At 45.6% G+C, this 20724-nt stretch overlaps 1 protein-coding gene across 3 annotated transcripts in view; it reads right to left on the bottom strand.

Moving 5' to 3' along the window:
* The window catches only part of LOC133355163 (insulin-like growth factor 1 receptor), a 124263-nt gene that overhangs the window by 102675 nt on the left and 864 nt on the right, over nt 1-20724 (bottom strand). For 2 of the 3 annotated variants that reach the window (XM_061572492.1, XM_061572493.1), the window contains exons 2-3: nt 18920-19246; nt 6957-7243 (exon numbers count right to left, since the gene is read on the bottom strand). In XM_061572492.1, the coding sequence (XP_061428476.1) occupies nt 6957-7243; nt 18920-19004 (372 nt within the window). In that variant the 5' untranslated portion in view covers nt 19005-19246. Of the gene's footprint in view, nt 1-6956; nt 7244-18919; nt 19247-19421; nt 19642-20724 lie in introns of those variants that run through there. The other variant, XM_061572491.1, reaches the window with a different exon arrangement.

Genomic DNA, 20724 nt, shown 5'->3' with positions numbered 1-20724 from the left:
GCGTTTCGAGTATTCGGCTGCAAGAAATTTCCACTTGATAAGCCACTTATTTGAGCTCATCATCTGCCGCCAGGTAGCTTGTGAAAGAGTTATATAGCTCAGTGGGCCTTACCTGGTCAAATAAAAATAGGTTAGTCTTAGTTTCACCAATGCGCCAATGGCTCCACAGCATACGGAAAATGTTGTCCCTGCCTATGGACGGTCAAAAAGCTCTCGCACCAGCAGTAACGCAATGTCAAGCAATGTGCATCAGCCACGTGTGAGAATTTGAGCCAAAAAAAGTGCCAAATATGTTGATATTTTATCGGGTTCAGCAATGAGTATATCGTTACAATAATATTCCAAAAAAAGAAACACCACGCTTGACCCAGACTTAAAGAGCGTGCGGGGCTGATCGGCGCAAGGCTTAGTGAAGTGGGTTACAAGGCGATGGTATATGCCACCCTGTCACATCCTTGGCACCGAGACCTATTAATAGCCGCAAAGCGGTTTAAAGGGAACACAACCCAGAGTTCCTGCCCTACCGCACGAAGCATAACCGCAAGGGACGTTCCCAATTTTATTCTGCTCGTGACCGACGAACGCGCAAGCTCCGCGCCCCACACGAACGAGCCGCACAGAGCACGTGGTGCAAGATCGCCGCTGCTCTCCCGTCGCATGCTGCCCAGCGCGCGGGGGAAGGGGAGGGGACGTGATTCCGAAACAAAAAAGATCGAAAAATATTGGCCTTGCCGATGGGAGCCGCGCGAGTCTTGCAGCGAGGTACGCAGACCAGGGCCAAGCGAGGTGTTGGACCCTGTTGCGATTCTGTCTCATCACAGCACTGTAGCTGGCGTGGCCCGCAGAATGAGGGCGATGTTAATTGCCGCGAGGCAACGGAGCGAAAGAACACATTCCTGCGGAGGGAGCTGGTAGGAACGTTGGGTTGCTCGGTCAATGGCCAGGATCAATAGCGGCGTGGTGTATTCCGCAAATATGGCCGACTGTGAGGGCGGGCACAAGCCGGCGTCAGTAGGTTTAACGTTGAGTTTTATAAGGGCACCACAGGATGACCAGCCCCTCCCCACCCAGCCCCACCACTCCCACCTCCCACCCAGCCCCACCCTCCCCACCCAGCCCCTCCCTAACCAGCCCCTCCCCACCCTCCCCACCTAGCCCCTCCCCACCCTCCCCACCCAGCCCCTCCCCACCTTCCCCACCCAGCCCCTCCCCACCCTCCCCACCCAGCCCCTCCCCACCCTCCCCTCTCCACCCAGCCCCACCCCTCCCATTTTTGGATGCACAACGAACGGACGGACACGATAATCCCCTGTGGGCTGGTGTAACCAGGAGGTTCCTACCAGTAAAAATTATCACGATATTTACTGCTGCGTAGATTTTCGCGGTTGCGCTGTAAAGCCCTCCGATGTGCTTCTTGGGTTTTGTACCGCGTTGTTCGGCGCAATGCCCGATGGTTGGCTAACGGTGAAAGGAGCTTCATCGGGAACTGGGCGTGACGATCAACTGAGACGAGGCCAAACAACATTCGGCAACAACTCTGGGAACACGGGGTCGAACTGTGATTTCGTTTCAGGAATCCTAACTTTTACAGATCCCTATCGCTATCTCTTATTTATTTAGAATTACAAAATGTACGTAATAATTACGAGAGCAATAATTTACAAACTTTTTTTTTATCATTTCACTGCTTTAAAGCCTCCCCATGGCATGTGGGTCAAGGGGCTGTTTGACCATACTTGACGACACGGGTTTGTGGAGGCGGTCGGTGGTGGGACCAAGACAGGTTCAGATATCACGAGGCACCTCCGACGTTTTAACTACGGCTGGGAGCCGAACTCGGGTAAACCAGCTTCGCAGCACATTGTCCGAAAGCATTGCGCCACCGATCCAATTCCAAAAACGCAAAAAGTTATATATAAAAAAAAGAGAAGCGTCTGACAATTTAGCCTACATTGGAAACCAAGTCTCTGGCCACGTATTTACACTCAAACGCAATCTCTCACAATATCACCGTGATGCGCAATGGGATTATTATTCTCATGCCCGCACGCTTCCCACTCGGCAATGTGGCAAATTACCCAGCAAAGCAGGCAACTTGCCACACTCCCTTGGCTTGCCCAACGGCGGCAGTGGAGGCGGCGGCGGCGGCTTTCATGGGTTTTTTTCTCGTGCCGCAAAAAATGTTGGAAAATGAGGCGGGACACGCGTGCGAGCAGCCGAGGTGCATGATATACCGGGCCAGAAAAAAAATCAGAAGCTAGCTGTTATGTTTTCCTTCTGTACGCAAGCTGAATTACACCAGTCGCCTTACGAATTTACTTAAGCGCACAAAACACGCGGCGGAAAAACGCACTGTGTGCACGCTGTTCAATATTTTCTTTTGGCACCAAGTCGCACCAACAGTTGAACTATTGTTGAGCTTGCTTGTAGCTCCCTTGATCTTTATCCACAGAATTGTACCTGCCAAGTCACAACTGGCAAAGTTGCTGGTGGAGGTCAATTGTTTTTTTATTATTATTCTTCAAAATTGTCTACTTGAGAGCCAGATTGCATAAATGAAAATGTTCGCGAAAGCAAATATTTTGACCGGCGGCAGCGAGTAATCGGTTTGGAAGGTCACTTTGTGTTGGGTCTCACATTTAACACAAGTATTTACATTTGGTAAAGCAAAGAAAATGCTGTTCCTGCCAAAAAGGAACAGCTGTTGTGCCACGGATGGTTTACGAGCAGATGTAAACACACTTATAGAAGCAGAAAATGTGTCTTTCCACACTCTCGTTCAACTAAACTTCACACATCGTCCAAACAGGGAGTGGTGGTTGGGGGGGGTGCTGAATATCTACACTCGTTCGGAAATTTTAAGCGAACCCTATTGGTCAAGATTCGGTCCGCCGTGTTACAGCTGCACGCCATCTAACTGGGCATCACGCGCTCACCCCGAACCAGCGACTACACCATGAATCGGCACTTAGACGAATCGGTTTTGAACGAAGTGTTACGTAATCTTCCTCGCGTTCGGTAAAACAATAAAAACAAGAGTGCAACCCGCACTGAATGCACGTGACACTGCTGCCATAAAGGGTCATCCCCCCCACGCCCCTCCCGTTGTCTTTCAAGTGGAGTTGTGCGAAGAAGAAGAAGTGGCACAACATTACGTGGACAGCTCGCGACGGAGGATGGACGTCTAGCAAATTAGGGGTCGCTAACGATGAAACACTTAATACATCGGCCGCACAGGAAAACGGGGGTGGGCGGAGGCCTGTAAACTAGAACTAAACATCATTGGAACCTCCTTTGCCAGTAGCAAAATATGATCATTGGTTTTTTACCCTTTTATCTGGCAACAAAACTGACACCTTTTTTTTGTAAATGCTTACCATCAGAGTATGAGAGCTCGGGGTAAGCATTTACCAAAAAAAGGTGTCAGTTTTGTTGCCAGATAAAAGGGTAAAAAACCAATTATAAAACTAAACATTTCATTATGCCAGGTAAGGCCCACTGAGCTATATAGCTCTTATTCGGAAGCGACCTGGCCACAAATGATAATTCAGCCTAGTGGCTTATCACGTGGAAATGTATAGCAGCCAAATAATAAACACATGTTGATTCTAAATGTGGAGGGGAATACCGGAGGATCCGGATAAGAATCCACACGACCACAGGGAGGAACGAACATGCAAACTCCAAATTTACAGCAGGCGTCAGGGTCGGGATGAAACCCACAAACCACCTGTATACCAGGCGAGGCAGTTAACATCTCGCCACAACGGCATACCTCCAGCCACACCGTCGCTTGGCAACGCGTTACATCATGCCCTAGCAGTAAACTTGCTGTTGTTCTGGCAGTAAAATAGTGGTGTTTTGTATTTTTATGACTCATTTTATTTGGTTGGAATGCTTCTGGGGCCACTAATGGGTATCCAGGACGCTTTCCGGGCAGCCTTCAATTTGTTCCAGTCTCAGGAATGGCTTTGCGTGATACAGTACAGCATTTCTTTGCAAGTGTGTGTAAAAAAAAAGCGAAGAAGAATTATTATTTTTCCCACACTAAAGCATTTTTTTTGGAAATATTTTCATTACATTGTACCTGCCGTGGCTCAAAAGCATCCAAATAAAAACATATAATACGATTGCTTTTACGAAGGAAAGAAAACGTGCAATTGTTGTGCCGTTACTTTGGATACAAGGCAAGTTGATAAAGGCGCTGCTTTACCGATTAAAATTAATGATTACTCTCATGATATGAGCATAGAGTGGTGGCGCTGCGGTAGGCGCACCGTGCCAACGAAGGTAGCGACTTACTAGGCCAGATCAGCAAGATCTGAACCGGTCCTGAGAACCCCCCCCCCCCTATCCCCTACAACCCAAACCCCCTCTCCCCCCAAATTCACCAACTAACAATAACCAAAGTATGGTGAAGTATGAACTAACAAACCCCCGTAATCGATAAGCATAGAGAGGTCTTCATCCAGCAGTAGTTTATTGATGCATTAATCTGCTGGGGCACCACGGTGCCAAGATGCTAACTACCTCGCCTGGTATACAGGAGGTCGTGGGTTCGATCCTGACCCCGACGCCTGCATATTTGGAGTTTGCGTGTCCCTTGTCACCGCGATCGCGGGTCCTCTGGCTTTTCCCTCCACGTTTAGGAGTATTTGGCTGTTATAAATGTCCACGTGATAAGCCACTTCGCTGAGCTATCATTTGCCGCCAGGTTGCTTCTGAACAAGAGCTACATAGCTCAGTGGGCCTTCAATGGCAAATAAAAAAAAATCGTTGTCAGTTGCTTTTTTACATTACTTATTTACCCGCAAATCACCGCTCCTTCTAACAGATCTTAAACAAGACGCAAGCGAACACAAACGTGACGGAGAAAACAAAGAGGGGGGAAAAAAACAATTGAGTCTTGAAACGGATCGTGACCTGGGAGCAAAGGACAATCCATCGCATCACTGGCAGAGTAGCAGAATCCTCACGCGTCAATCGTAAAGAACGTTATTGATTTAAATTCACGTGGAATGTAGTTGCAACCATACCCCCCCCTCCTCCCCCCATCACACCACGGTACACTCCACAGCTCCCCGCCCCGTTTGCTTTACCGTTAAGGCTACGGTGACTGACGGAGGAAAGACATCAGTGCGCACCGGACGAACAAGGTAGCCCCATGCTTTTCTATAAACACTTAAAAAGACAAAACTGGCATACAGGGATCGCCGATAATGCCGATGTTCCACGAACCACACAATTACTTGTTTTTTTATTTAAAGCTTTCGTGACTGCAGGGATTCATATTCTTGGTTATTTCGGTAAAGTCACGTAGAAGGGAAATAATAAAATAATATTAATATAAAAAATAAAATTCTCACGAGGTTTCGACTGCAACACAAGCAATCATCATCAGGTGTGAAATCCACAGCAAGAAAATTTGGGGAGGGGCTAGTCACCCTGTGATTTCACACCTGATGATGATTGCTTGTGTTGCCGTCGAAACGTCGTGAGAATTTTTATTGTTTTATATTTATATTATTTTATTATTTCCCTTCTACGTGACTTTACCGAAAGAACCAAGAATAATGACTTATTTGTTTCAATGCAGTCAGTTTAAATTTTTTGCCAACTGTGGCCTTTAAAAGCAACACCAATTTTAGCAATGTTTATTGCTATTAGTCATTATTAAATGTCATTGTTTGGTGATCTTCTGCCCACTTAAGAGGTCTTCTACCGCTGTCAAGCCTGAGACGGATGCATTAAAGTGTCTCAAAAAGTTGCTATTTAGCACCATGCGGTCGTGGTGGTTATTCAGTAGCACTTACACCAACGTTACAAGGTCCGAGCAGCTTTTTCTGATGCCTCCACCCCTAACTCGGCACGTAAGATTTTGCAAGTACCAAGATGATGAAAACAAGTCAAGTGAACATACTAATACCTGTATTTATTGCCAGACAGGGTAAAAAGCCTTTTCTCACTTCATCAAGAATTCATCGACTAATTATTACATTTCTAACGCGTACAAATTGGAACTTAAAAGGGACAACAAAAAACAATCCCCTCCCGTGCTGGCAATTCCGTGAATTGTCGCAGTTCGGGGTTTCGATTTGAGACAAGAATGGGTTTATCTATGTTTCTGTGCTTTATGGCTGTGATTACAAGTTGCACCTGCATGTTGTTGACGCCATGTCTGACGTTTCGCCCCACATGCCGGGCGCTGGGAACATCTGCAAGTGGAAACGTTGGGACATCTGTGCCGAGCACTGCAGTAAAAATGATTCAAATTTTTTGTTTATCATTTATTCCGTCTCTTTTGTAGTGTTTTAATTTTTGTCTCGGTTGTACCGACAATTTTATTCACTTCAATATAGTCTCTATCCGGCCAAGTGGCACAACAGCATAAGGATACAAGTTTAATTCCCATTTGGCGGTTGATCAACGTGGTAGTTCTTCATCTATCAGTAAAACGATGACCACTTTTTTGGGGAAGTAATATACGCGTGGCGTCATCGGCACGGCTAGACATGCAGTGGAAAAAGAGCAACCCGGCTGGCGCGTGTCCTGAGCCGCTCCCGGGCTGGCTCGGCACAGCCCCGGCGCGGCTCGGATGTATCAGCGGAATAAGAGGTGCTAAGAGGGCACACACGTGGTGAGATGTTAACTACCTCGCCTGGTATACAAAGAAGTCGTTGGTTCGAGCCCGACCCTGACGCCTGCGGTATATTTGGAGTTTGCATGTGGTCACGTAGATTTTTCTCCGAGCCCTCCAATGTGTTCCCCCCACATTTATAGAATCGACGTACGTTTCAGAGTATTTGGCCGCTATAAAATGTCCACGTGATGATAAGCCACTTCCGTCGAGCTATCATTTTGTGGCCAGGTTGCTTCCAAAAAAGAGCTACATAGCTCAGTTGGGGCCTTGCCCTGGCAAAATAAAAAAAATTAACACAGTTGTAGGTGGCCCTTACCTTCATGTCGAGCATCTCGTAGATGACGAGCGCGTAGTTGTAGAAGAGGCGGGTGCCGCGGATGACGGTGAGGTTCGGGAACAGGTGCTTGAGGCTCTCCAGGCCATTGACGCGGAAGAGCACCAGGTACTCGGTGATCATGGTGAGCTTGGGGAAACTGAGGCCGGTGAAGTCCTCCACCTTGGTATTGAAGATGAGCAGGATCTGGAGGTAGCCGTCGATGACCGTGCAGTTCTCCAGCTGCGCCATGGAAGCGATGTCGTTGCGCACATCCGTGCTCAGGCAGACTGCGTCACGACGTCAACAACGAAACGTGAACACACGCCGTCGCCATCATCAGCAGAGCAACGGCATTGGGAGTGTTTAATTCCGAGCAGCAGGGTTTCCACAAAGATCCGAGAGGACGTGAGAGACGGCCGTGCGTGTGGACAGTTGAGAGTAGCGCAAGGTGGGTGAGTGTTGCTTATATTAGAGAAAGAGGAGAATTTGTTCTGACGGCATGTCCTGTACCGATTTATATATAACAAAAAAAAAGCATTACGCTGAAACACACATCCTAGGGCACATTAACATAACTCATTATCTCAACGAGGGTTGAAAGGGTTCAAGAGGAATTTGGAGGCGTAAAGAGGACAGTCTTCGCCACTTTTGTTACCGTAGCCACAATGCACCGACGGCCACATGTTTGGCACAAGCTCCCAGGAACAATAAAATCCACAAAAAATCAACTCAGGGTGGTTCGGCTATAGACTCGGCCTACAGATTGTTTTAATGAGTGAACACACCTTGCTATGACTTGTAATACAAGGCTGACCTTGAATGACCATTATTCCTGCCCAGTTTCAGCATTTGTATATTTACCAAGAGTAAGTTATTGTCCATAGAAAGCCATGCTTATGTGCATTAACCTGCAACTGATGCTGCAAAAAGACAACCCCTCATCTCCAAAAATATGTAAAGTTGTGAAATTAACAAGGAATATAAAACGTTAAAATGACGCAGTGTTATTTTGAATTGTTTTCAACAGAGCAGAAAGTTTTTCCCATCGGATTTCAGATAGCCGACGTTTCGCACCACCTGCTTGCAGCTTCTTCAGGAACTGTAATGGTTAAATTCACCTCCCGAAAAGGTTTCCAGCACGTGGGATGAAACGTCAGGACATCGCGTCAAACAACTTGCGGAAACAACCCGAACAAAGACTTGGTGAGGAGTGGACCCAGAACCGGTTCATATACAATCCTCACCACTGATGTTACCAATGGCCAGGTATCGAACTTAGGTCACCAGTACGCTAATCAGTGCACCACCCCTCTACTTCGCAAAGACTGACACTGCAATGACAAACATTTCGTTACTTTACAAAGACAAAGATCCCCCGTATAGCCTGAACAGACTGTTGGGGCAAGTGATATTAGCGAGCACCTACGAAGGCCAAAACACTTTACAAACACACCCACAAACGCAGACACATTGCACGTGACCAGCTAATTATATTATATTTTACATCCTCCAAACGGGAGAAAAAAAAATTTGTTTAACAAGAATATCAATCCTTTCCTAATGCTGATCACCAAATAACAAGGCTAAGCGAGGCGGCAACGGCACGTCCAAATTGAAACTTAACTGGCCGAAACATCCAGTTTAGCTCAGCTGTGAGCAAGTCAAAAGAAGATGGATATTAATGCCTAAGTACAATAATGCAAGTAAGTGGCATACACAGAGCGCTCCTCTCGAATGTAACACGATATTTGATTTAGAAAAGTAGGTTTAAGAAATTTCCTTTAGCTCTTAGATCTCACCCGACTCACATACACCAAACCACATCAACACTGCACAATGCATGATTGATGCATTACACAAGGGAGAATAAACACACATTGCTGGTACTGTACGTACAAGCAAATGGGTATAAATAAATAAGGTATGGCATGGGACTGCTAATTTTAGCAGCCTTTACATATTTTTGTTATGCCCGTCCCACATGCGTGTTTTGGCCAACGTTTTGCTTTAACGCGAAGGATACACGGTGGGAGGGGAGGGGCCCTCTCATCGATGTATTGGGTGGCTGACAATCGTCGGAATAACCCTGACTCTCACCTAGCCACTGTCCACAAGCTTGAGTCACAGCGGTGTGTAACCCAGACGGGGAAGGGGGGGGGCAAACACACAATGCTGCTGCGGGGAGTTTATTACTACGGGGCTGAGCCAGATTACAGCAAACTACTCAGGGCCCCCCACCCCGCCACCCGCCCCCCTCTTGGCGACAGCGTCTTGAGGCCTTTCCCTGGACGGAGCTCACTTGTGACGTTGGCAGGCGTGACCAAAAAAAAAATGTCTGGCTCGTTGGTCAAAATAAAAAAAAAGAGGCGGGCGAAACATTTGACGGCGGCGAGATGACGGCGCGTATCATGTCGCCATCCTCGCATGGCATGAATGTGTCATTTTAAATCAGCACAATCGTGTTCATACCGGCGGAAAACCCACTTAGGAGAGCGTAGAACATGCATTATACAGTTGGGGGGGTTTTTTTCGTCGTTACTGCAAAGGAAACAAAGTTCGTTCTAAATTGATTCTGAAACATAAACGCAAGCACCTTGGCATTAGGAAGCTCACACTTGAAAGGGTTTTGTACGTGGCCTAGTACAGCCCTTTTGTCAACATACTTATGGATGAGGGCCCTCCCTATCAAATGTGGGTCGCGGGGGTTTATTTGACCATACTTCACCACACTCGCCAGTGCGGGTTAGTACGGGCAGGGAGCATAGATATGGAAGCGTAGAAGTACTATACAACAATGGGGTTTGCTGCACTGGCTTCTGCTGCCCACAATGTAGGCCCGCGGGCCTTTAGAACTGTTAATTTTGTTGTCCTTCTCCGGCACTTCTGATTAGCAAAGTTGGATATTTATGGTGCAAAAGAAATTCAAGATACATAGATACAAGGTGGACACCAATCTGGGCACTATCCAGGCTCAAACCTGCTTGGCTTCCCTAGGTCTGATATCGGGCGAATTGTGCGTGATGTGGTCACAAGCGACCCACAGCGCAGTCGGCATTTATTTATTAAGTGATATTTATTTACTTAAGTTATTTATTTTACACAAACGGCCTTCTTCGAATTGCGGTCACAGTTGTATGCGTTGGATGCACTGCGAGTCTAGGGCATGTCTCTAAAACGCAATTAACCTTTTAGGCACAGTAACCATGGTAAAATATATACACACACCAATTATTGGAATAAATATAAGCTGTAAAAACAATGGCAGATCTTCTGGGGTTAGCTTAAAGTATTTGCTATCCTCCTCCACCAAAGACCACGGAAGGACCTACAACAAAATGATCACCAATTTAAATACAAGCAACATCCTAAGTCAGGCCAATACTAGGCCAAGTAAACAACCAAATTACTATTTTCTCAGAAACTGCTCCGAGCTGAGAGATACTGCCATTAAAAAAAAGAGTTTCGACCATATATCTCTCAGTTTTGTTTTACTTCAGAATTTTTTCTCGCAGAACATTGCAATCCACAAAGGACTGTGTGCCCTAGCCCTTGAAACAGATACAAAAACAAACATTTCCTGTACCTGCAAACCATGCAGAAATCTCCCGTGCACTGGGCTCCAGACAAGTGAAACATTCAGTAAACACACAGACACAAGACAAAGATCTACCGTCCAGGCTTCATAGGCTGTTGCAGCGAGGGCTGTTAGCGAGCATATATTAAAGACCGACACGGCACATGCGGCGGTGATGTGGCCACCTTTGTCTGCCCGGTGTTGAGGCTGAGTCCACCTAGGAGAAGCCCAAAACAGGTTGAAATATCACTCACTACTGCACGAGAATTAAACTTTGTTAGCCAAGTTCGTACTGCAATGGGCTAGGAGCAGCATCACCACTCCCCATACATACACACACACAAAAATAAAAAGACAAATATCCCCCTTCGAGCCTTAACATTATTTTGGGGCAAGTGTTGTTAGAAAGCACCTATGAAGGCTGGTATGGCGCACGAAGGGGTGGGAGCCAACACCGCGCCCAACCACATTGACTCCCTGCTGCTGATGTTTACACGCCGCACTAGGTACTCATTTAAGGCTAAATCGACCTCGAGGAGACCCAGGACCGGCTCAATTATTTGGCCACTGTTGTTGATCGTGAGCGGCAATCGGGGTTCATCGCGCAGTGTGCCAACCACAACACTACCGCTCCCCACACGTGCGGTGCACACGCACGCACGAGAGATTTATGCAACAAAACAAAAGCAGAAAATGACAGCGTTTGGCACACACGATTTTTGCGGACTCGTTGCTCTCAGGACGCTGGGTCGCCGAGGGGCAAAGAAATTTGGGTCTTCTTGGTTCTTTCGGTAAAGTCACGTAGAAGGGAAATAATAAAAATAAAACATAATAAAATAAAATTTTCACGATGTTTCGGCCACAACGACAGCCCTGTTCTTCACCTGAGGACGGCTGCTTGCGTTGTGGCCGAAACGTCGTGAGAATTTTATTTTATGTTTTATTTTGATTATTTTATTATTTCCCTTCTACGTGACTTTACCCGAAAGAACCAAGAAGATGAATCCCTGCAGTCACGAAAGCTTTAAATCGAAATTTAGGTCATCGCTCCCACAAGGTGCATTAGGGTAAGAGCCCAACACACACATGTGCTGAGTGCACTGCTCCCACAGCTCTTGCGCTACAGGGCCTTCCCAGAGGGTGGAGTGCCTTCCAGCTAACAAGCGCAGCTATTCCTCTAAAGCACACCTTCAATTTGCTCTTTTTATTGTTCATTTGCATCTTCTGCCTTGGCGAATATTCTTTTCCTGCTCCTAGCCGGTTACGCGTGTGTTTGTGCGGCGGTTCGCGCACTGCACCAACGCCAGTGACGATTATCTGACCCGGTCCCGGGCCTCCCCTCAAATGAGTATCTGGTGCGGTGTGTAAGAATTGCCACTCAGGAAACAAAGGCGGCCGGGCGTGGTGCTGTTACCCACCCCCTCGTGTGCTGTGCCGGCCTTCATAGGTGCTCACTAACAGCACTTGCCCCGACAGTCTGCTCAGGCTATATGGGGGATCGCTCTCTTTGCGCGCAGAGGGCGCTCCCACATACACATGGTTCGGGCGTAAAAAAGAAAAAAATTACCGTCATCATCATCATCTATTGTCAATCCAACTGCTGGATGAAGTAATCGCCAAGCTACTGCCATCTCTCACGATTCAGGGGGGAAACCGGTTATTATCATCATCATAAGAATGGGTAAAACCCATTTTTATGATGATGATGGTGATAAGGCTCTACCTGGGTCACAAACCAACAGTTAAAACAGCAGAAATACGCAGGTCATCACAAAAAAAACACGGAAAGTATATTAGGGGTGGACGTTGTGGCACAGTGGTTCAGGTATAAACACTATCAAAACCCAGCCGCCCGAGTTAGATTCCTGGCACACGGCTAACATCAGTGGCAAGCGACGGCAACCAATCTCCGCCAGGCCAAGATGGTCTAACCCCAAAAAAAACCTCTATTATGGATGATATTGGTCGCGAAAGCCTACGTGTTAAACTGAGGATGGTGAGGTATGGTCAAATAACACATGATGGACACGACATAAGGGGCTTTGACCCAGAAATATATTTCCAAGGAGCCGTAAATATTTATTATTTGTAGGCTATACAGTATTTCCCAAGCACTTATCATTCATGCAGAGTCTAATCGAGCAACCAAGAAAAATATATATATGTGTAACGAGCAAGGAAAAATAAAGTTGAAAACAGGAGTAGTGTTTGGGAAAACAGTCCCAAAAGGAAGACAAAACACGAGTACGATTGTACATCGTTAAAAAATATATAAACACCGCAAAAACAACCTCTTTTGGCCAGACGTACCAACCCCCCTTCCCACACACCACTGACAAAAACACGTGCATGACCACACACGTACAAAAAGCGCTCAGGTTTTTGTTTTTGTCCCCTGGTTTCCATGCAGCGGTTAGTTCTATAAACAAAAGGAATTCCTGAAAATCTTAAAGAGCTGCCCCCGCTGCAATCCCCTTAAACAGTACACGGACGTGCAAAAGTTGGGGGTCAGGTTATGCTGTCAAACTAAAGTGCATAACAAAGGGGTTGTTTTTGGGTTAGATCTCGTACGTAGAAATGTGTCGTTCAACCCGCCCACCGCCACCCGACGCGGCCAACAACAAATAAAGGTTGGTCCACGTACACAAAACGTGGCAATTAGTTTTTATTTTTCGATTTAAAGCTTTCGTAACTGCAGGGATTCATCTTCTTGGTTCTTTCGGTAAAGTCACGTAGAAGGGAATTAATAAAATAATAAAAATAAAACAAAATAAAATTATCACGACGTTTCGGCCACAACACAAGCAGCCGTCCTCAGGTGAAGACAGAGCTGTCTGAAAGAGAATTTTATTTTATTATGTTTTTTTATTGTATTATTTCCCTTCTACGTGACTTTACCGAAAGAACCAAGAAGATGAATTAGTTACTACTTTAGCCCACCGGTGTTAGTTGGTTAACGACACAGACATTCTTATTATGAATATAATATTGGTCGCAAAAGCCTACGGGGTCAAACTAAAGTACAGTAGACATACTGACATTCCCCGCCACAAAACGAGAAAAAAAGTCATTCCTGTCAAACCCTCAAGAAGTTTCGGAACGACGATGGTCATGTAATGGCAACTAATAAGTAGACTTAAAAGTGGACCGACAATGGCGTTGGCATTAAAAGTTCAACTAGAAATAAAGCAATTCTTATGGAACTGCAGCGCTGCATTGAGGATAAAAAATGTGGTGGTCACTGAAATGTACAGAATCTCTACGTTATCAAAACCTTGGCTGTCTGAAAACCAGGGCAAGGGCGTCACATTGGTTTGTAACCTTTTTTTTCATCGCCGTGATCACCTACGCTAGTAACCCATACGGTATTTACAATCCATGATGTTTAAAAATCCAAACCAACTTCACGTGACTTTCAAAACTTGCTACCAATGCGCATGCACACACACACCCCCATGTCCCCCTTCATTTGGAACAACAATGACCTTGGCAGACAACTTGCCTTGTGACATTGTACATAAACACGTAAAACATGTAAACAAATAACTTGACGCCCGCCGACTGGCCCACAACAGAAAACTTTTAGTAATTCTGGTGGCAGAAAACCAATGGATCTGGCCCCGGTTCCAATACGGCATGTCACGAAAACTTGAAGCAAAGGAAATAAAACTCCCGTATGGGAAAAAAATATAAGATGTCATCTTTCAATCTGTTGAATCAGCCCTGCTTCTCTTTCTCTCTCTCGTGTGGCAGCGTTTATCCAAAACGTTCAAGAGTTGGGTTTTTTTGGGGGGCGATGTTTTTGTTGTTGCTGTGACAAGAACTTTGTCGCGACTCTAACGTGTCGCATCGAGTAAAGTAGTAAAGGGAATAGCAAGATTTTTCCCAAACGAGCCGGAGACATTTTCTCTGGACGCCACACACAGGGAGGGCACAACTTTGTTGGGGGGGGGCAAGAAAAAAACCGAAGCAGGAAGAAAGAAAATGTGGACAACAATGAGTTTCGGCGGTCGATCATAACAAGACACACACAATACACAACTCGTGATGAGCGATAGCTGAACCCGCTCTGACCGGCTTTGACGTGACACGGCTTGTGGATGGGAGCCTTCCTTCATCGAGCAGTGGATTGATAAAGTGCTGTTACAACACCATCATATATATATATATCTTGATGAAGACTGTGTGTATGGTACGCAAACACTACCATTACTGTGTATACAGAGTGTGTGTGTCCTTATGCAACTCGGAAGCAGGCGACAAACATTGCGGGCAGCGACACACAAGTTGTTTCTCGTGATTGTACGAACGCAAGTTATTTTACTTGAGGTGGGGAAAAACAACTGGTTACCTTACGAATTATTACAGATTTTAATTTACGGCACTTTAATAGTTTATGATGAGCTGCACCACACGCGTTTCATTGCTAGCCCCCTCCACTAAATACGCGGTACAACGGAGCCGTTTTAAACTCGATTTTAATTTAACTACAGTGGCCCTTTTCTTTTGTAATGTACGCAAACTCTGGTTCAAATCTGCGGCTTTCATTTGTGTTCTTGAACAGTCCGTACGGGTCCCCCCTTGATCGAAAAACAGGTCTGGAGTTTCAACAAGCTTACTGGAAATACTTTGGCAACAGGCAAAAAAAAAAGAATCTCTGCTATCTTGCGTTCGCTAAAGCTTGTGAACTCCACAATTGTAAATAAAAATAAAAACTTGGCAGGTCATTCGTGCAGTGGGTATAAGCGAGCAATGGGTGTTTGCGTTGTTTCTTCTTTTTAGAACAAGCCCACACGATAGGGCTTTCATTAAATACTCGTGAGAAGTTTAACACGGGTTCTATGCTCCTCATTTCTGACCCTGGTGGTCGTGTTTAGCAATTACTTGTGCAACCACCACTGAGAAGTGGGAGTCTCAGTCATATTTTTCACATGAGATCCCCATTAGGGTGGCATCCGGAATCCAAATTAATAGTTTTAAAATGTCTGTGTAACTTAAAACGACTGCAGACATCAGATAAATGATCGCAAGTGTATGCCTAATGTCGGCTAAGTTACAAATTCAACAAAGCAAGTTGCTCTTTATGTTTTTTTAAGAACTGTATTTATCGTTTCTCACTATTCGACCAGAAGCGTTCACAATCAGTGTAACATGTTTCAGCAACTGCCTTAGTAACGTGTAGCATTTAACAATGAACGTAGCATTAGAGGCGTTGTTATTATTATTGTTGCGCGCCGTTCTGAAAGTACATTTCAGTGTGGTCACGACTTTCATAACAAGTGTGCATTTCCACGAAAGATAAATCACTCCGAAATACGACTTACGTATCGCGTGACATAATCATTACACGTCCTAAACTTGTATAAATTAAAACGTGCAGGACTATTTCACAAAGTACAAACAAGTGCCGCTGATATCGTTGGCACAGATATATTTTTTTCATCTTGTGGAAACGGAAGAGAAACATCCATTGTGGAGATCATAGTCTCTGAGATCATTGGGAACACATCACACATGAACAGCATTAGTCGCCCCAGCTGTCTGCTGCACATTAAATTTCGTGGCAGTCGAAGGGTGGCACCAGAAAGTTAGCTCAACACGTAGGCTTTCGCGACAAATATTATTCATAATATAGGTTTTTGGGTCAGATCGCGTTATTTATAAATGTGTCGTAACCCTCCACCACCCGACACGGCCAAACAGTAAAAAATGTGTCACGTTTTTCAAATAGACAAAATAATTAACTTCTTTTAGCCAACCAGTGTGTTGAAGAGAGAATCAACAGCATTTTCAAATTTGAGTACGACGTTTCGCTGGTAATTTTTACACATTTACAAATGTTTTACTGTTTGGCTGTGTCGGGTGGTGGAGGGTTACGACACATTTATAAATAACGCGATCTGACCCAAAAACCTATATTATGAAGAAAGTTAGCTGCTATAACCTCCTCCTTCATCCTCGTCCTGGAACGCGAGACTTTTAAAACGTGGAAAGTGTTTTATTTGTTTTTTAGTTGCAACTTATTTGGCCAAGCGATCGCCAATGCACGCAACGGAACTTCGCTCAAAACAATCACGAAACAAAGACGGTCGATAAATTTGACATCCCCTCGTTTTGATGCTACAAAGACAAAGATCCCCCGTGTAGCCTGTAACAGACTGCTGGGGCAAGTGCTGTTAGCGAGCAGCAGCACCTATTAAGGCACGGCACACGAGGGGGTGGGTGGCCAGCACCACGCCCGGCCGCCTTTGTCTCCCCATTGACGATGTTAACACCTCACCAGGTACTCATCTGAGGCCGAGACGACCTAGGGGAGCTCCATGATCGTGCAGATAATCGTCACCGGTGTTGGCCGTGAGCGGGAATCGAACTCAGGTCGCCGGGTTCGTAGCGCAGTGCGCTAACCACGACACCACCGCTCCTCAAACACAACAACAACATCCATCACGAAAACCTGCCACACGTCAACGCCGAATGGTGCGGGGGCATCAAGACCACATTTCCACGTGGTTCTTCACACAATTCTGGGTTCATTGATATTATAATCACCAGCAAATACCCTCTCGAATGAACGCATCTCTCCAAACCGTCCTATCATTTTGTTTTATACCTATATATATGCGTTTTAACAACTGCTACAATCGGGTTTTTAGGCTTCCATGGAAATATAAAACACGTGAATTGCAGGGTGTGAGTGCACTCCATAAATCAAATGCTCGCGAACGGTCACGAATTATTACGACTTTCAAAACGTGGGGGGGCACCGCGTTTGTATCATGAACACGACGGAGTCCCCTGTTAGTGAAGTCCACGCAATCTGTGAAGTCCACGCAATTTGATCAACGTTTCAAAGTCACGAATGACACACGTGTGTGTGTCTAGACGCCTTCCATTTGCAGCCTGGATGATGCTCAACCTCAACACTGTAACCCCCATGCACTTGGCACTGGATGTACCGTGAAATTTGCAATTTCTCAATGCTCAAACGTCGTGATTTGGCCACAATAAAACTATGTAATTCATCTACTAAAGCATCCGGTGTTGTACATCTATTCGCAGGTAGTACGTGTACTGGAAGATATTTGACACACTACCAAGTGCTGTACAGATTTTTAATGCACTGCACGTATTAAAATGCTGCATATGTGATGAACACATTGTGATTAATCAGCAGTGATATATATACACACACACACTACTGGACGGCAGTAACCGGCACATAAACATGGAATCGTCACCACTCAAGACACCCAAGATGATTCATGTTCATAATAACAACACCATCGATACCAACAAATCCATTTACAGTATTTATCCAGACTCGTCACCAAACCCAAGACACATTTTCAGGAGGATCCTGCCATGATCCGAAACGTTTGACCACTTACCACTCACATTTGCCACGGGGGTTAAAGAGTAACAACGATGACTTTTAAGCCACACACGGGCAAGAGAGCAATTTGCCGTAATAACCAACAACCTAAACGACCATTTCGTGTCATTGATTGCAACCTTATTGCTGCAATAACAACACCACCACCACCAGCAGCAGCAACAACAACAACAACGGACAGGGCCCAAACAACAACAACAACCACCACTACCACTAAAGTTTTCCTACCAACTAAACCCCTGGGACGTGTGTGGTTAAAGAGCTTCATAGCTCATCGGATTCCTCCAGTATAAACGCATGCGTACGTGTCTTGCGAAAATCTGTATCCAGCACCAATTAATGAATGTTTGCCTAAAAACACGAGCACATTATCCGAAAGGCCACGGATACAACGATTGGGGATGTGGCTAGGGATGGTTAGCTGAGTGGTGGGGGGCATTTTCTGTCTATTCGAACGACACATGTGGGGGGCCCCCCCTATTAGCCCTCTTTCCCAGCGGTGGAAACTATGAGCGTCTCCGTTAATCATCTATGGAATGTCCCTGCCCTGCCCCCACAACAAGAGGGGGGCCCCCACGTGAAGAATGACCCCGAGAGAGAGAGAGAGAAAGGAGGGAGGAGGAGGAGATTGGTGGTGATGGTGGTGGTGAGGAGGAAGAAGCCAAAAAAATAACAAAAAAATATTACGAGAAAAAACGAGACGGGGAGAGAGGCTGGGTGGGGAGCGTAGCAGTAGCAGCAGCAATACCAACGATGCAAGTGACACGCGTTTGGGGAAACCACGGCACAAGAGGGAAAAGCAGAGCGGGTGAATGGGGAAAACAACAACAACCAAAAATTTACATCGGCACATGTGCGTGCGTGTGAGTGATCGAAACGCGAAATAAAAATTTGCTGTCGATCGTATGTTTTTTTTAATTATTATCATAATAACGAACATACGTTGCGAATACATAATTGACGACGAGAATAATGCAAATCGCAAGAACAACTTACTTTTGGCGGAGGCGAGGCTTGACGTGACCACGCAACACAAACACAGCAGCAGCAGCCGCCGTCGTGAACACAGCGGAGACTCCATGCCGCGTCTTGCCGCCTCCTCCTCCTCTCCCGTCTCCCTCCTCTCGCTCGCCTCCCTCTTCACCAAAGCAGATCTTTGCCTGTTTTTCTTCTTGTATCGTCTCACGTATCTCCTCTTCCTCTCTTCTTCGTCCTCTCTCTCTTCTCTCCTCGTCCGTCGATCGCCACCGCCACCACCACCACCTCCACACGCGGTGTCCTATCGCCCAGCCGTTGTTGTTGTTGTTGTCGCCTCCTCCACGACTAAACCACACACCACCACCAAACACACAGCACAACACTTCCCTCCTCTCTGCTGCTCTTCTCCCCCCCTCCACCACCACCACAACAACCCTCCTTCTCGACGCACAAACAACAACCACCACCACCAACCAAACACTCCTTAACGCCACCACCCACCACCCATCTCGCCACCCACCTAAACCAAGCCACCCTTACTCGCCCTCAGCGATTTTTCTTTTGATCGAGGTCAGTGCGATTGCTCGGTGGTGGTTGTTGTTGTTGTTGCTGGTGGTGGTGTTGTTGTTGTAGCCACGTCTTGGCGGAGAGCCGGGGGGCTCGTGTCTGTCTGTCTTGTCTGTCTGGGTGGCTGCTGAGCTGAGTCTGTGTTGTCTGGCTTGATGAGATTGGGGGTTGGGTTGGGGCTGAGCTGGGTGGTGGCTTCACGTGAAACGAGGATGGAAGGAGGAGGAGGGAGGGAGGGAGGAAGAAGGAGGAGGAGGCTGTGAACGGCGAATGAACCAGCGGATGGGGCAGGCGCCCAATGAATTGCTAATGTGGATTACGAGACGGACGGCTCCTGGGCCCTCCCTCCCACCCCACTCTGCCACTATCTTCACCCCATACGCGCAATTTTTTGAGTGTCTCGATTTTTTAATTTACTAAAAATTAGGAAAAAATTATAAATTTAATTGGGGGAAAAAAAAAATCTGTGTATACAGTATGGGCTGGTTTTTTTCAAGTAGCAGAAGTAGTCGTTTTTTTTTTAATAAGCACTTTACAGGCACACGGAAATGTTCAAAATAAAAGACAATTGTTAAAAAATGGTTAAAAAATACAGATATCGAGATATAAAATAACGGAATAAGGGTGCATTTTATCAAATGTTCTCACGATTTTGGGGAGACTTTCTGCATGAGCCAAAATAATGATGCGAAGTTGTCGCATATAGGTCTGGCCCCAAATATTGAGTTCCTTGGAGAGCCCAGAGCAATATGCTCATTGCATCCTTAATTCCCGAAATTAATAATAAATAAAAACTATTCTATTAAAAAATATTTTAAATATTCTGCCATAAGTATGCAATGTGCGATTGCAATGTATTCTTAATTACTTAAATAAATAAAATCAATGCGTTTACATTTTTGTTTTAATATATTCTGCCTTGTTTTTTTTCAAAGCGTCATCACCGTATTTTTTTTTATTAAAGACTTACTTAATAAAAAAAAATATTGTGTTAATTTTCGTTCTATTTTCATGTACCTTATTCTCGTACAAGAAATCAAGGTTTTGCGAAACACGTTTGTTTTGTGTTTCGAATGCCTTCGTTATTAAAGTAAATTGCCATAAATCGTTGCTTTCCGCAACAAGAACGGAAAAACACCCTCGCTGTTTTATTTCTATCTCTCTGTTACAAAATATAACAAAATAAAAATCGCTACATGCAAAGTGTTCACGTGAATAAATCGGCCTTTTTTAACCCATCCCCAAATTTCCCTTAC

This window comes from Lethenteron reissneri, chromosome 50 (assembly GCF_015708825.2).
Source record: "Lethenteron reissneri isolate LAM-NWPU_2019-01 chromosome 50, ASM1570882v1, whole genome shotgun sequence".
In the NCBI taxonomy this organism is placed as follows: domain Eukaryota; kingdom Metazoa; phylum Chordata; class Hyperoartia; order Petromyzontiformes; family Petromyzontidae; genus Lethenteron; species Lethenteron reissneri.
This window is presented reverse-complemented; position numbering and strand designations above follow the sequence as displayed.